Genomic DNA, 14421 nt, shown 5'->3' on the forward strand with positions numbered 1-14421 from the left:
ACATCCCATGCACAAGTTGGCATTTAACCTTTTCTTTGAAGATGAATAAAGCTTGAAATAATAAGGCTCAAGAAAGTTAATTTGACAGTATGCGAAGAAACTTATCCATAATTGATGGCATTATGAGATGGAAAAAGTCAGTTAATTTAAGTCAAATGATTATCAATCATATGTTTTTAAATCATGAACAGGTTGTCCATGAGGAATAAAGTAAGAGCTTAGAAAATTTTGAAGAGGTGAGAGAGAACGGGAGAGGAGGAGAAGTTGAGTAATTGATGGAAAAACGAGGGTCAATTGAGTAAAGTTGGAAAGGAGAGGAGAGAAGTGGGAACTATCGGCGTCGGTTGATTGGTGTGAACCCAGAAAATACAGCCGTTACAGACAGGCATGGTGTGCTCAAGATTCCAAGAAACCTCGCAGAACATGTACTGAGCAGCCCCCCACCCCTCCCCAGATTCTCTCTCTTATTCTCGAGACTGCACCTCAAATCTCTCTCTTTGTCTCTCTTCTTGGTACTATCTCTCTCTCTCTTTTGTTTTTCTGCTACCATGTTGATGAGGGACAAAGATCTCTCCCATGGATCAGATAATTGTCAATCCACGCTCTCAAGACGGGTTTCCGACCAAAACCTTGAGATTCCAGAAGAGAAAATCGGGTTTCCTGAAAAGGGCATCGAGTTTCTCAGAGAGTCAGGGATGGGTCGTGATGGGTTTCAATCGAAACCCTTAAAAATTGGGACCTCAGGGTCTCAAGAGTTGACTCTTAGCTATCTTTGTGATCCTTCCAAATTGGGGTTTTCCGAGAAAGAACTTCCCGGGAAAAATTACCTGAATTCCCTGGACAAAGTTAGTTTCAAAGGAAAAGAGGTGATTACGGAGGATCCGAATCAAGAGGACAGATGGGTGGAGAGAGATTTCCTGAATTTGAACGAAATTAGGGGAAATTCCTCCAAGCGAGAGGTCGAAGAGGAGGCTGAAAGAGAGACTAGAGAGAAGAAACCGAAGCTGGAAACTCTCAATCTCTCTCTAGCCTTGCCTGATGTGTCGCTCTCTCTAACCGCGTCCAATCCGGTGCAAAATGCGGGGCCTCCTGTTCGGCCTAGGCCTAGCAGGAGCATACAATCTCTGGAACCCTCTAACAACAATACCCAAACAACATGTTCTAATGATTTCACAGCAGCATCCTTGTCGTATTCCTATTCTCACCCATTTTCTCACAACCCCAGTTGTTCACTCACCCGTAATTCTACTGAGAATTATGAGTATTCAGTTGGGAGAGAGGCTGACCAAATTTGGAATTGCGGGGAGGGTACTAATGGGTCCGTTCACAGTCGGTTTAAGCCTATTGGTGATGGGGTAGGTTTGTCAAATCACGGCGGTGGAGTTTATCCATTGATGCAAGGTAGTCGTATGATCAATAAGGAGCCATGCAATAGTCTTCATAGGGCAGCAAGCTCTGAAAACCATTCATTCTTCCCCTCCGAATTGCCTGCAAGGCCGAGAATGGATACTCAATCCGGGGACTCGAGAGGGAAAGGTTCTGAGCATTTGAGAGGTTTAGAAAATTTGGATGGAGGAAGGGCTCGGAAGCTTTCTAGGCCGGAGAGGATTCTCCGAGAAATTGTATCCGACTCTGTCCCTCACATGGCTCAAATAATTCAGGGGCTTCCCAATGAAACAGTTGAATCTACTAAGGAGTACTTGAAGAATATAATTGCAGCACCTGAGAAGGAGGAGTTGGTTGACCTCCAGAACCGGCTTGAGAGGAGATCTGATCTTACTTCTGAGACTCTCTCCAAGTGCCACGAAGATCAACTAGACATTTTTGTTGCAGTGAAAATGGGTCTTGGAAACTTCTTATCGGGTAAAAATCGTCTCCCTAATACCGAGTTGGTGGAGATTTTCTTGCTCACCAGATGTCGAAATGTGAATTGCAAGGCCATGTTGCCTGTAGATGATTGTGAATGCAAAATTTGCTCAGCAAACAAGGGATTTTGCAGGGAATGCATGTGTCCCGTCTGTGTGAAATTCGATTGCGCAAACAACACTTGTAGTTGGGTTGGCTGTGATTTTTGCTTCCATTGGTGCCATGCTGCCTGTGGCATTCAGAAGAATCTCATTAAACCAGGTCCTAGCTTGAAGGGGCCTTCAGGGACTACTGAAATGCAATTTCACTGCATTGGGTGTGATCATCCTTCCGAGATGTTTGGGTTCGTTAAAGATGTGTTTTTTGCCTGTGCAAAGAACTGGGGTGTAGAAACCCTGATAAAGGAACTTGACTGCGTTAGGAAGATTTTCAGGGGAAGTGAAGATTACAAAGGCAAGGAGCTGCACAATAAGGCTGAAGAGATGCTCTGCAAGCTTGAAAGTAAAATGATATCTCCTTCAGATGTCTGCAATTACATCATTCAATTTTTCAAATGTGAGTCCCCAAACATTACCCTATTACATTTTTCGTCTTATTTCAACTGTTGATTCTTTTTATGAACTGGGTGATTTCTTTGACATTTGAAACACTTTTACGAATTATGGATGTACAAGATTTGGTTTCTCTTTTGCTAGTCTCATCATGAAAGATGGTTTTGTTACATAAAAATGGATCCTTTTCTGATTTCAATGGATGACTTACTAATGTAAAATTTATGTTAATATCTGCTTGTCTTAGATTTTTTGCTGTGCAAAATTTATGTTAATATCATAGAATCTTTTTTATTTTTTTATAATTCCATTAATGCAAAGATTGAGATTCTATATTTAGGGAGTATGGTTTCAATGATAATTTTTAAGTACATATTCCCTGATAACTATGAAAATGGGAAGGACACAAACCTTTAGTACTCCATAATACTCCATGTTTGATAGCAGTGGCAAAAGGCCCTTTTCTTTGCTTTTTTATTTTTAAATGAGAAAATCTAGTGCACATAGCCCCCTGGTTAGCTCAATGGCGCTGCCTTCTGTCAGTGAATCAAAGGTCCTGAGTTGGGTTTGCTTCCTTGACGGTTGAGATAAATGTCTCATTATCAAGTTTCCAAATGGGTGCAACCCTGATACTAATGGAGCATGAAAGCTAGACCAGTTACCTAAAAAAATAAAAAGGAAATAAATAGGAGCATGAAAGATAGACCAGTCACCTAAGATATAAAAAGGAAATAACACAAGAAATAAATAAGAGCTTACTAAAGATCCACTTTTTATCTATTCATTTGAGTATAATTCTGCTTTTGAGGCAAAATAACAGAATGTATTTGGTGATATTTCAGATTTTATTATCCTTTTTTTAAGAAAAAAATATGGAATAAATTCTATTATTTAACTTATCCTTTGGTGAATTAATTTTGGGTTTAGTATTTCTGGGAACTGCGCTGGCTTCTCTTACTCTTAATATTAACAATGTAAATAGAAAAGACATATTTTTCCTCTGCTTGGCTTCGCCCCTCAAAACGTAAATCCCATATCCTCCATGGTTTCGTATTCCTTGGCTTCACCACCAATGCTATTGAAGAAATTCTAAAAGCCGAATCTCATATCCTCCATGGTCTCATCTTTCCAAGAGTATAATGATCTCATGAGTATCCTCTTCAACTTCAGAAATGGTATCTTGGACCCCTCCAAGATTTCTTTCCTAATACACCAATCAATTGAATGAGAGTTGTTCAAAAAGGTCGCCTTGACTAAGGGATTGAAGCAATAGGAGCAGACTTCTCTTTTTACTGGAGGTGAGTTGTTCCTTTATGAAAGGAAAAAAGGATCTAGTGATGATCATTTGAATTCCAATGATGATTATGATGTCTAGAGATTCTCTAGGATGTTCACACTCTTGTTTTTATGTTACTTTTGATTCTTTTAATGCTTGGGGAACTAGAATTGGGAAGTAGACATAATAAGCCTTTTACCTGTATAGACTTGATGCTTTAAACAATTATTATTATTTTGTTAATTCCCAGAAATATCTTAAGGGATGGAAATTTAATAGTGTTGATTATTGAATGATATTATTATTATTATCAATGTGACAGTGAAATTGATGCTTATGTTATTCAAAATGAAAGTTAATTAGCTGATATGGTACAGGTGCACACATATGCCGGCCATTGTTTGTTTTTGGCCTTTCGCCTAAGGCAAATTATGGTCTAATCACCTTAACATTGCCTTCCTCATTTGACATCATTGCATCTGCCCCTTGCCCATCAGTCTCCACCCTATAAATCTACTCCATAAAAGTTTTTCTCCCTCTTCCAGTCATTAAATTTCCTGATAAATATCAGATTCCTGCGACTTTCTGTGTTTGTCCAACATTAACAATCTTCCCTCTCCATTTTCTCCGTTGTTTTAAATAAGTTTGTGATGTTACCATGAAAGAAGTCCATCCATGCCATGCGTGATGCTGGAACATTCAACCTTGTAGAATTGTATTTATTACGAAAATGAAATTCAGAGAGGTAAGAGGGTGTCGTGGACATAGAGGCAGTTACTGCAAATGAAGAATTGATAAAAACATGAGGTGGGCCTTACAGTTATGCTGGCTGTTTCTTAGAGGTCCTTCATCCTCATCCTGGGAGCTCTACTTGTGTCAGTGAGGGGATGGTCCTCCTAAGTAGTAGAGTATTGAACCAAACAAAATTAATACAAGTCAAAAGCCAAAGGAATAGCCAAATTTGGAGAATCTCCATTAGCCTCAAACCTAAGGTTTGGTCTTCCATTTGGCAACTTCTTGCTTGAGAATGAAACGAATAATTTTTGTAATTTCACTTAGAATTGAGTGATTTGGCTTGGGGGATAAGCTGAAGTTTCATTTTTTGATTGGGGTTCAAACTGGGGAGTTGCTTTATACATCATGGTAAAAAAATTCAGGATCTGGATATTATTTGAATTCTAGAATAGTTTGTAAACTAGAATTAATCTCATAAGAAGCTAGGAAGCCAGTGTTGATGGCAAATTTTGGAAGGATTTTGAGAATATTGTTGGGCAGTGTCCTTTGTTGTTTTGTACTTTCATAAGGAAATTTTTATATTTTAATTGTTATTGGCTGATTAAGCTTAAAGGCAATGAAAGGGGGAGAAAACCTGCTCTCTCGATGCTCTCTTTCCAGGTGCATCATCTTCTTCTTTCTCTTCCCCTGTTTATTTCTTTGATTTAAGGAACTCAACTAATATTCGTAAAAAGTTATAAATGAATCGTAATTTTCTGAGTAATTTAATGGGTTTTTTGTCCTTCAAGGGTAATTTAATATAATGGGCTTTTTATTATCTTCTGGGAGATTTTTGGGGTTTTGGAATTAAGTAGGAAATTTACTAACACTTATCTATACATTATAAAATGGATCACCACTTACTCTTGAAAAATTCAAAATATGGCTCAATATTTTCTTGAGGGGAATAAGTGTTTTGATGCTTTTGGTTGCTTACCCTGTCTCTTGTCAAAATTTTCAATTAATTGCTTACGGTGGAAGTAACCGAAATGGTTCTGTTCTTCCTCCTTCCCTTTCTAAAAGGATCTTAAGAGTTATTTATTTATTTTAACAAGTGAATACAAGTGTTTGAATTTGAATTTGAATTTGTAGTAACTTAGGTTATCATTTGGTGCTCAAGGCATTGTATACAGGGTCATCATCTATTATACAGATTATGGTTTCTTGCCTTGGCAGTGATTGCTTCTTGTCATTTATGACATGCTTTTAATACATTTGAAACGAGTGTTTCAATTTTTGCATGTAGCCTTTTGGTAATTCAGCAATTATTTTGTAACTACTAACTAGTCATACCAACTTACTAAGTGTTAATTCCTTATGCAATCCTCCACAAGTTGGCCCATTGTTGACTGGAAATCTAAAAGATGGCCGTCTGAGATGATAGTGATGGATATACGCAATGCATATGTTGCAATGGAAACTGACCCTTAGCAGTTTACATGGAGCTTCTTCATTTGCTCATGAGAAATGTGAGCTTAGTCCTTTTTGGCTATACATTCTAATGTGTTAAGTGACTTAAAGCTTATTGAACCAGTTGAATCTCCTTTCCATATTAGGGGTATAAGGGTACTCAGATGCAAATAGGATCTGTCACCTTTCCTGCTTTCTCTGCTTCAGCTTTTTATCATTTCTTTAACTTTTGCTCTTGTTTGTCAAAATAATTCTATTGCTTATAGTTATGTAGTGTACTTGGTTGGATAATAAAAGCATCTAAATTGATGGTTTTTGCTGTCAACAGATACAGATGGCATGTCAGATTTTCCTGCTGCTGGTGTAGTTTTGAAAGACTTGACAGCAACTCAGGCAAGCCTTAGAAAAGATGCAGCTCCTCTTCCACCACCTACTTCTCTCTCTCCAAAATCTTCCATTTACAATATGAGCTCTTCAAGTGTACAGCGGGATCTGCTGCTGCATGATTTCCGTCAGAATGACCTCAAAGCCTCCCTCATTGGTGATCTAAAGACCAACGATGAGTTTCGGTTTGGGAAGTCATCTAATAAAGATATGTTTGATAGCTTGGAAAGCATTGTACGGATTAAGGAAGCCGAAGCCAGGATGTTCCAGAATCGGGCAGATGAAGCTCAGAGAGAAGCAGAGGGGTACCGACGGATGGTCCATGCAAAGACAGAGAAGTTGGAAGAGGAGTATACTGAAAAGCTTGCCAAACTATGTTTGCAGGAAACTGAGGAAAGGCGGAGAAAGAAACTGGAGGAGCTGAAGGTGCTGGAAAATTCACATTGTGATTACTACAACATGAAGATGAGAATGCAAGCTGAAATTGCTGGGTTGTTGGAGAGAATGGAGGCCACCAAGCAGCAGTGGGTGTAATTTCTGGCTTAATTCCTTTTCTTGACTCTTTTTTTTTGCCTCTTACACTGTTTCTGGGTTAAATTGGTTGCAATGATGATGCAACCCCCCCCTCCCCTTTTTTTTTTTTTTTTTCATCTTGGATTCTGGTTGTTTTGTCAAATGCAAATGAATGGTTTTCCTGCGTAAAATTTTAAATATGTTTTCCTTTCTTCTCTTTTCTTGCCGACCAAAAAGGGGGATAAAGGCAGAATGAAATTCATTAAAGAGAAACTGGTTACTGAATTTTGCGGCAAGGAAGACAATATTTGCATTTCAATTTTTCTTTATTTGTTGCATTTGAAAGCTACTGTCGGTAGTTTCTATATATTAAAAAACCATGTATTAGCATTCAGCAGAAGCAGTCCAGTCCCGCAACATGGAAGCCAATCCATCATCAGATTGCCGCCCCAACCCCACTCATGCCCCCTTATGTGATAGGATGGAATCAAAGGAAGCTCCACCAATTTTGCCTCTTCCTTTATTCCTCTTAAGCTATCCTATTAATAAAGATCCTCTTTTTGGTGGAGGAAGAATAATGGCGAGAGTTGAGATGCCACCAGCCTTATGGATGGTATTTTGGGTCCGAGGAAGGGCTGGTGATCACAGGTCCCTGTAAGTCTTTTAATAACAAAGAATCATACTTTTTTTCAAATATACTAATCCATTGGAATGGAATCATATATTCTTAGTAAGAAAATCAATCATGAATCATTACTGGTCAAGACCACATCAGCCAGACCGATGAGAAGCTCGGGGAAGGATATCACTGGGTCTGAGCCCGACTTGGGTGGCAGACAGGAGGGATGGATAACACTGAGACCAACTGCAGTGGCAAATAGGAGGATCAACAGTCCGGTGAAGTTGACTATAAGTGCTTCTTGGCGGCGCAAATAAGTGGATCTCTGAACTAAACCCGTCTCCGCAGTCAATATGGCCATGAGAAAGATGACCATGCCAGCAAACCAGTGCCATGGCATGAGCCTACGCCTTCTCTGCTTTTTTACACCCGGGTACCAGAAAGAGAAGAATGCAAACATCCACTGCAGAGTCACAATCATGGTCCATTTGTTAACTTGATTTCAAAATGAATTATAAAACTATACACTGATTTTTTTAATGAAGTATTATACAATTTAGCCTTAAGATTCATCAGTAGAAAACCAACTGCTTTACCTGCAAACCAAATAAGCAGATGGTGCACAAACCCAGCCAGGAATGCAGGGTGTGCATATCTGGCATGGATTCCACGTGGTGATACCTGAATGCCATATAAACCCCGAAGATTCCAGCCACAAGAGCCATAAAATGCAATATCAGGTGAACCAGTATCGGTGCCCTTCTTTTTCCCTGAACTGCCTTACATGACATGATAGCTGCTTAAAACAATATTCCATCAATTAGTTCATAATATATGACTATTTTCTGGGCATCAGGACTTCCCATGGACATGGAACCATTCCATTCTCTTTTCAAAGGCTACCAAAAATTATATATAAATTCATTTTAAATGGTATAGACTTCTCCCACTTTCATTTGTCTATGCTTGCACAATAGGAGGGAGGAGCCTAATCCAATTGGAATAGTGGTGAATTTTCTCTTTCCTACCTTCTCCTCCAATCATGATAAAGCCAACTATCATTAAAAGCGGGTGCACCTGAAGAAGAGAGCAAACAGACAGGTCTTATATGGAAATTTGACCATGTCATCACAGACATAAATGCATGCAAAGTATCTGAGCATTTTTAAGAAGAAATCACATTGAAAATCTTCTCTTTGTTGTCGGATTTGAAGGCGAGGCCGCCTCGAAAATGTAGAAGCCAAACAAGCACAAGAGTGGTGACTGCTATGAGTAACAAATGAGCAGACAGTGTCACCAGCGTTAATGTAATGCGGAAGCTTGAACCTCTACCTGCCATGGCTGTACTCCTCAGGAATGGACCTTTTTATTCAGAAAGAGGGTGTAATTATACTACCAAGCTGTCTCGTTAGTTTGATAAGTACACCACAAAAGTATGAAAAAATGGCCGGCAAAGTCAACGGTGGCAATTCCAATGGAATTGGACTTTGATTTGTTGTGTCAAACTTTTTGAAGGTTTTCAATAGCGTCAAAATTAAAAAACACAGTTGGTGATTAATTCAAATGTACTAGACGACATTAACAATCAAACATGGAAATTGGCACAACCTGTAATTGCAATCTTATCTAGGACTACAGCTCGAACAAGTTGGTCGTAGCGATGAATAGCCCAAATCCAACCAGAATTAAGAAACCATCAACTCAAACTCAACTCAACTCAGCCTTTAATTCAACATACTCAACCCAACTTCATTTTCTTAAATCCGACTTGAACTCGAGTTGGTTGTGTCAAATTTGGGTTGATCGAGTTAAATTCAGGTTGATTGGGTTAAATTAGGATTAGTTCGGTTAATTGAGTTGTATGATTCAAAATTCATTGATTTTTAATAAACATTTTTTCTATATATTTAAATCAAGATTTAAACAATAAATAACACAAAATTTCTTGATAATAATAAAAAAGTAAAAATAAACTTATACATCTTAAAAGAAAAATGAAAAAGTATATAAAAAATAAAAATAAACTTATAAATTGTTTTTTAAATGGAAAAGTAGGATTGATTCACTAATATGAAAATATTTAGAAAAAATAAACTTCAAATATTTTAAATTAGTATTATCTTCATTTATTTAAAAATAATTTGAAATACATACACTTTTTAATGAGTCATCTAATTATTCCCAAAAATGTCATTTTACTTGTCATGTCATTCAAATCAATTGACAATTAGACTCCTAGATGTTTCATTTCTTTAAGATATTTTATTATTATTATTAATTTATTATTTAGGAATTTTTTTTCTCTAGAAACATTGTAAAGTAAAAATTTGAAAAAAAAAAAGTTTATTCTAATATTAATAAGTTAAAAATAAATTCATATTCTTGATAATAAATAAATCAATAATAAATTTATATTTATTATATAATATTAATAATTGTTTAATGTAATAATAAATAAAATTTATTGTATGAGTTTTTCAGATATAAAATGTTTTATAATATGGTTGTACTTTGATATATAATATAAAAATAAATAAATAAATAAATAATTTATATTACATAAAGTAATCATAATTAAAATAATCATATATTACTAAATTTATTATTTAATAAACAACCTTATTATTTTTTGAATTGGTAATTATGATTATATAAGATTTGTTTGACAATATTTCTTCTTAAAATTCTAGGAAATAAAAAATATTAATCCTATTTAAATAATATTTTTTTTACACAATATTTCCTAAACTTTTAAGAAACTAAAATTAGAATCCTAGGAAGTGTTTGTTTCTAAAGAGAAAAAAAAATCTCATATAATAAAATAATGGTAATAATAATAAAATATCTAAAATGAAGGGAAACATGTATACGCATGAGTCTAGTTGTCAATTGATTTGAACGACATGATAAGTAAATGAACATTTTTGAGAATAATTGGATGATTTCTTAAAAAATACATGTATTTCAAATTATTTTTAAATAGATGAATATAATATTAATTTAAAATTTTTAAGGTTCTTTTTTCCATATATTTTCATATTAGTAAATCAAATCTCACTTTCCCTTTTTTTAAATATAAAAATATATGATATAATTATAATTTGATATTTTTTCTTTGAAATTTTAAAAGAAAATGAATATTATTATATATGATAATAAATATTATAAAAGTATTAAATCGGATTTGCATTATATTTGGATTATTTGAACCTTGACCAAAACCTAACCCAAATTGAGTTTGAATTGAAAAAACTTATATGAGTTCAAAGTGGGTTAGGCCAATCTTTTCGAGTTGCACCCTTAATTATATCTAAGGTTATCATCTATTAAAGAAATTATAAGATGCTTTTAATACATATGAAAAGCCTTTTGGTATTTCAACAATGGTCTAACAATTTAACTTTTTAATTAAATTATTAAGTTGATTTATCGAACACCTTTTAAGTGAGCCACAATTTTGCCCGAGAAATGTGAGCTTAGTCACTAGTTATAAAAATTTTCAAATATGCTTTCCTTTCTTCCCTTTTCTTGGCAAGCAAGAAGGAGCATAAATGCAGAATGAAATTCATTACAAGAGGCTGGAACGAGCAAAGAGAAACTGGGGAATTCAGTCAGGCATCCTTTTGTAGAAGCCAATACATAATCAGATTGCGCGACTACGCATGCCGCCCCCAACCTAACTCACACCCCCTTATGTGATGTGGAATCAAAGGAGGCACCACCCATTTTGCCTCCGCCTTTATTCCTTTTAACCTATTGATTAATAAAGATCCTCTTTTTGGGGTTGAGGAAAATTCTGGTGGAGGAAAAATAATGATGAGAGTAAGGATTCCACCAATCTTTTGACATGGATGGTATTTTCTGTCCAAGGAAATGTAAGTGATCACGAACCCCAGTACACCTTTTAGTAACAAAGAATCATCCCTTTTCTTTAACTATATATCCTAGTTCATTGGAGTGGAATTGTTCATTCTTAGTAAGAAAATCAGTCACCAATCATTGGACATAACCAACAAATTAGTCAGATTGTTGTTAATAACCCCGCGGTAGGATAACACTGAGACTAACAGCAATGGCGAATAGGAGGATCAACAGGCCGGTGAAGTTCACTATAAGTGCTTCTTGGCCGGGCTTGAGCTCCAAATCCTTGAATCTCTGAACCAAACCCGTCTCCGCAGTCAATATGGCCATGAGAAAGATGACCATGCCAGCAAACCAGTGCCATGGCATGAGCCTACCCCTTGTAGGCATTTCTGCACCCGGGAACCAGAAAGAGAAGAATGCAAACACCCACTGCAGAGTCACAATCATGGTCCATCTGTTAACTTGATTTCAAAATGAATAAAACTATACACTGATTTTTGAAGTACTACTATACAATTTAGCCTAAGATTCATCAGTAGAAAACTAACTGCTTTACCTGCAAACCAAATAAGCAGATGGTGCTCAACCCCAGCCAGGAATGCAGGGTGTCCATGTCTGGTATGGATTCCTTGTCGTGATACCTGAAAGCTATATAAACCCCGAAAATTCCAGCCCCAAGAGCGATAAAATGCAATATCAGGTGAACCAGTTTCTGTGTTCTTTTTGTTCCTGGGACTGTCTTGTATGACATGATAGCTGCTCAAAACAGTATTCCATCAATTAGTTCATAATATATGATCATTTTTCTAGGCATCTGGACATCCCATGGACATGGAACCATTCCATTCTCTTTTCAAATGCTACCAAAAACTATATATGAATTCATTTTAATTAATGGTATAGACTCCTCCCATTTTCATCTGATAAATAGGAGGGGAGCCTAATCCATTTGGAACAGTTCAATTTGGGATTCTAGATCTTTTTTTTTTCCCTACCTTCTCCTGCAATCATGATAAAGCCAACTATCATTAAAAACGGGTGCAACTGTAGAAGAGAGCAAAACAAACAGTTAAAAATGGAAATCTGACAATAACTTCAAATACATAAAAGCATGCATTGCGTATATATGAGCATTTTTAAGAAGAAATCACATTGAAAATCTTGTCATTGTCGCCGGATTTGAAGGCGAGGCCGCCTTGAAAATGTAGAAGCCAAACAAGCACAAGAGTGGTCACTGCTATGAGTAACAAATGAGCAAACAGTGTGACCGGTGTTGCTGTGATTTGAAAGCTTGAACCTTTAGCTGCCATTGTACTCCTCAGAGAGTAATGGAGAGCGCTAAGCTCACGGCCTTGAAATCTTTGCTATAATTTGAAGAATGTGAGATTGAAGAAATGGACCTTTTTGTTTACACAGAGGGTGTAATTATACTACCAAACTGTCTTGTTTGCATGAGTACATTAAAAAAAGTAAGGAATTTGGAAAGAGTCCGGCCGGCAAATTCGAAGGTGGCAATTCCAATGGAAATTAGACTTTGATTTGTTGTATCGAACTTTTTGCAGCAATTCTATTCAACTGCTTTGTTTCTTTTACGGCCAAACAAAGTTGGTGAATACAAGTGTACTTGACGACATTCACAATCAAACATAGAAATTGGCACAACCTCTACATTATAGTTTGTCCCATATCCGGTATAGAATCAGCCGCCACAAGCAAACTCACAGGCTGGGCCACAAAGTTTCAAGTTTTCTCGAATGAGCCCAAAAGTTTTGGGCCTTTTTCTTGGCTGCAGTCGGTGAGGAGGAAACCATTTGGCAAAAAAATGAATTTCAAACAACAAACCATTTTCCTTTCCTCTCTATGCAAGAAAAGAGTGGGATTTTGATGCTTCGCTTGATTTCGCTGCAGTATCATTTAAGTTGGGTTTGAAGCTTATTTGAAAGTACTTCCATGTTTAAATGCGATTCTAGATTAAAATTTGATATATTACAAAACAAAATTTCTAAGATACTGTGGTGACATCCACCTTGACGATTGTTTTCTCCAAGCAGGGGAGCAGGGATCCTCCAAGCAAGGAATAAATGACCAGGCCGGCTGGCTGGTTTGCAGAGTCGCCATATCTTAGCAAGAGGAGTGTTTTACGGTCTGGGAACCTGAGGCAATTAAGAACAGAAAGACGTTCAAATCATGATCGTAAAATATACTTTTGTTAAACACGGGTAAATAGATAAATGAGATTTGAGATTAAGACTAAAATAGACTATTTTGATTTAATACTTCAATTTTTTTTTTTTTTAAACTGTGATAATAAGTTATTTTATTAAATATATTTTACTTAATAACTTAAATTAAGTTATTAAATCATATTAAGTTGTTAAGTTAATTTATCAAACACTCTTTATGTAAAAAGAAACAGAATTGTTGTCAAGGCTTACAAGTATATGGCAATTTGGAGGAGGATTTGGTAGGTAAGTGTCAAAAGTGATCAATTCTAGTAACATGGAGAGAAAAAAGTAGGTTTTTAACACATCTACTTCATAATGGGGCAAAAATTCTCGCATGTTTGATAAAATTCAATATTTATTATTTAATAAATTAAATTAATTTAAGTTAAATTATTTTTAAATTATTAATTTAAAATTTATTACTTATTTTTATTTACTTTAAGTATTAAAATTATTGGATAAAATTAACTTAAAATTTAATTTAAGTTATCAAATTGACATATTTACCCTCATTGGTTGTAAATAATATTTATTATCATTAATTTTAATTAATATTTATTTTTATTAATCTTAAATAATAATTTTATTTATTAAACATCTATATTTAAAGTATTGTAAATGAGGTAATTTTAAAATATTTATTATAAAAAAATGTGTCACGGATGTGGAGTCATCGTTATTAAATATATTTTTATTAGATGTGGGTAAATAAGAAAAAAAATATTTGATATTAAATATATTTTTAGTAGATTTTTATTAACAATACATTAACTACTTTGATTTAATACTTAAAATTATTTTAAATTTTAAGTTATAATATTAAATTATTTTATTAAACATACTAAATCTATTTAATAACTTAAATTAAGTTATTAAATCACTTTTAAATCAACATGTTCATATACTAAACACTAAAAAGAAGATAAATAGCTCATACGT

The 14421-nt window shown here is 35.3% G+C and overlaps 3 protein-coding genes across 3 annotated transcripts; 1 reads left to right on the forward strand and 2 right to left on the reverse strand.

Moving 5' to 3' along the window:
- The first annotated feature begins 250 nt into the window (after window positions 1–250).
- On the forward strand, window positions 251–7168 carry LOC117915307 (protein OBERON 3). Its single transcript, XM_034830863.1, has 2 exons — window positions 251–2421; window positions 6206–7168. The coding sequence occupies exons 1-2, from the start codon at window positions 549–551 to the stop codon at window positions 6793–6795; spliced, it is 2463 nt and encodes an 820-aa protein (XP_034686754.1). The 5' UTR covers window positions 251–548; the 3' UTR covers window positions 6796–7168.
- A 349-nt stretch (window positions 7169–7517) lies between these two features.
- On the reverse strand, window positions 7518–8241 carry LOC117914954 (probable ascorbate-specific transmembrane electron transporter 2). The gene is made up of 2 exons (XM_034830487.1): window positions 7990–8241; window positions 7518–7856 (listed from the first exon to the last, which is right to left on the reverse strand). The coding sequence occupies exons 1-2, from the start codon at window positions 8182–8184 to the stop codon at window positions 7518–7520; spliced, it is 534 nt and encodes a 177-aa protein (XP_034686378.1). The 5' UTR covers window positions 8185–8241.
- A 3184-nt stretch (window positions 8242–11425) lies between these two features.
- LOC117914963 (probable ascorbate-specific transmembrane electron transporter 1) lies at window positions 11426–12567 on the reverse strand. The gene is made up of 4 exons (XM_034830497.1): window positions 12409–12567; window positions 12253–12301; window positions 11814–12013; window positions 11426–11686 (listed from the first exon to the last, which is right to left on the reverse strand). The coding sequence occupies exons 1-4, from the start codon at window positions 12565–12567 to the stop codon at window positions 11426–11428; spliced, it is 669 nt and encodes a 222-aa protein (XP_034686388.1).
- Between the last annotated feature and the right edge of the window lie 1854 nt (window positions 12568–14421).

This window comes from Vitis riparia, chromosome 1, assembly GCF_004353265.1.
Source record: "Vitis riparia cultivar Riparia Gloire de Montpellier isolate 1030 chromosome 1, EGFV_Vit.rip_1.0, whole genome shotgun sequence".
NCBI classification, from domain to species: domain Eukaryota; kingdom Viridiplantae; phylum Streptophyta; class Magnoliopsida; order Vitales; family Vitaceae; genus Vitis; species Vitis riparia.

Excerpts from the sequence above, each read along its gene's own strand:
- LOC117915307 (XM_034830863.1), top strand. The coding sequence starts at position 549 with ATGTTGATGAGGGACAAAGATCTCTCCCATGGATCAGATAATTGTCAA. Across the intron at positions 2,422-6,205 it reads CATCATTCAATTTTTCAAAT|ATACAGATGGCATGTCAGAT; the intron begins GTGAGTCCCCAA and ends TGCTGTCAACAG.
- LOC117914954 (XM_034830487.1), bottom strand. The coding sequence starts at position 8,184 with ATGTCATGTAAGGCAGTTCAGGGAAAAAGAAGGGCACCGATACTGGTT. Across the intron at positions 7,857-7,989 it reads TCTGCTTATTTGGTTTGCAG|TGGATGTTTGCATTCTTCTC; the intron begins GTAAAGCAGTTG and ends GTGACTCTGCAG.
- LOC117914963 (XM_034830497.1), bottom strand. The coding sequence starts at position 12,567 with ATGGCAGCTAAAGGTTCAAGCTTTCAAATCACAGCAACACCGGTCACA. Across the intron at positions 12,302-12,408 it reads ACAATGACAAGATTTTCAAT|TTGCACCCGTTTTTAATGAT; the intron begins GTGATTTCTTCT and ends TCTCTTCTACAG. Across the intron at positions 11,687-11,813 it reads TCTGCTTATTTGGTTTGCAG|TGGGTGTTTGCATTCTTCTC; the intron begins GTAAAGCAGTTA and ends GTGACTCTGCAG.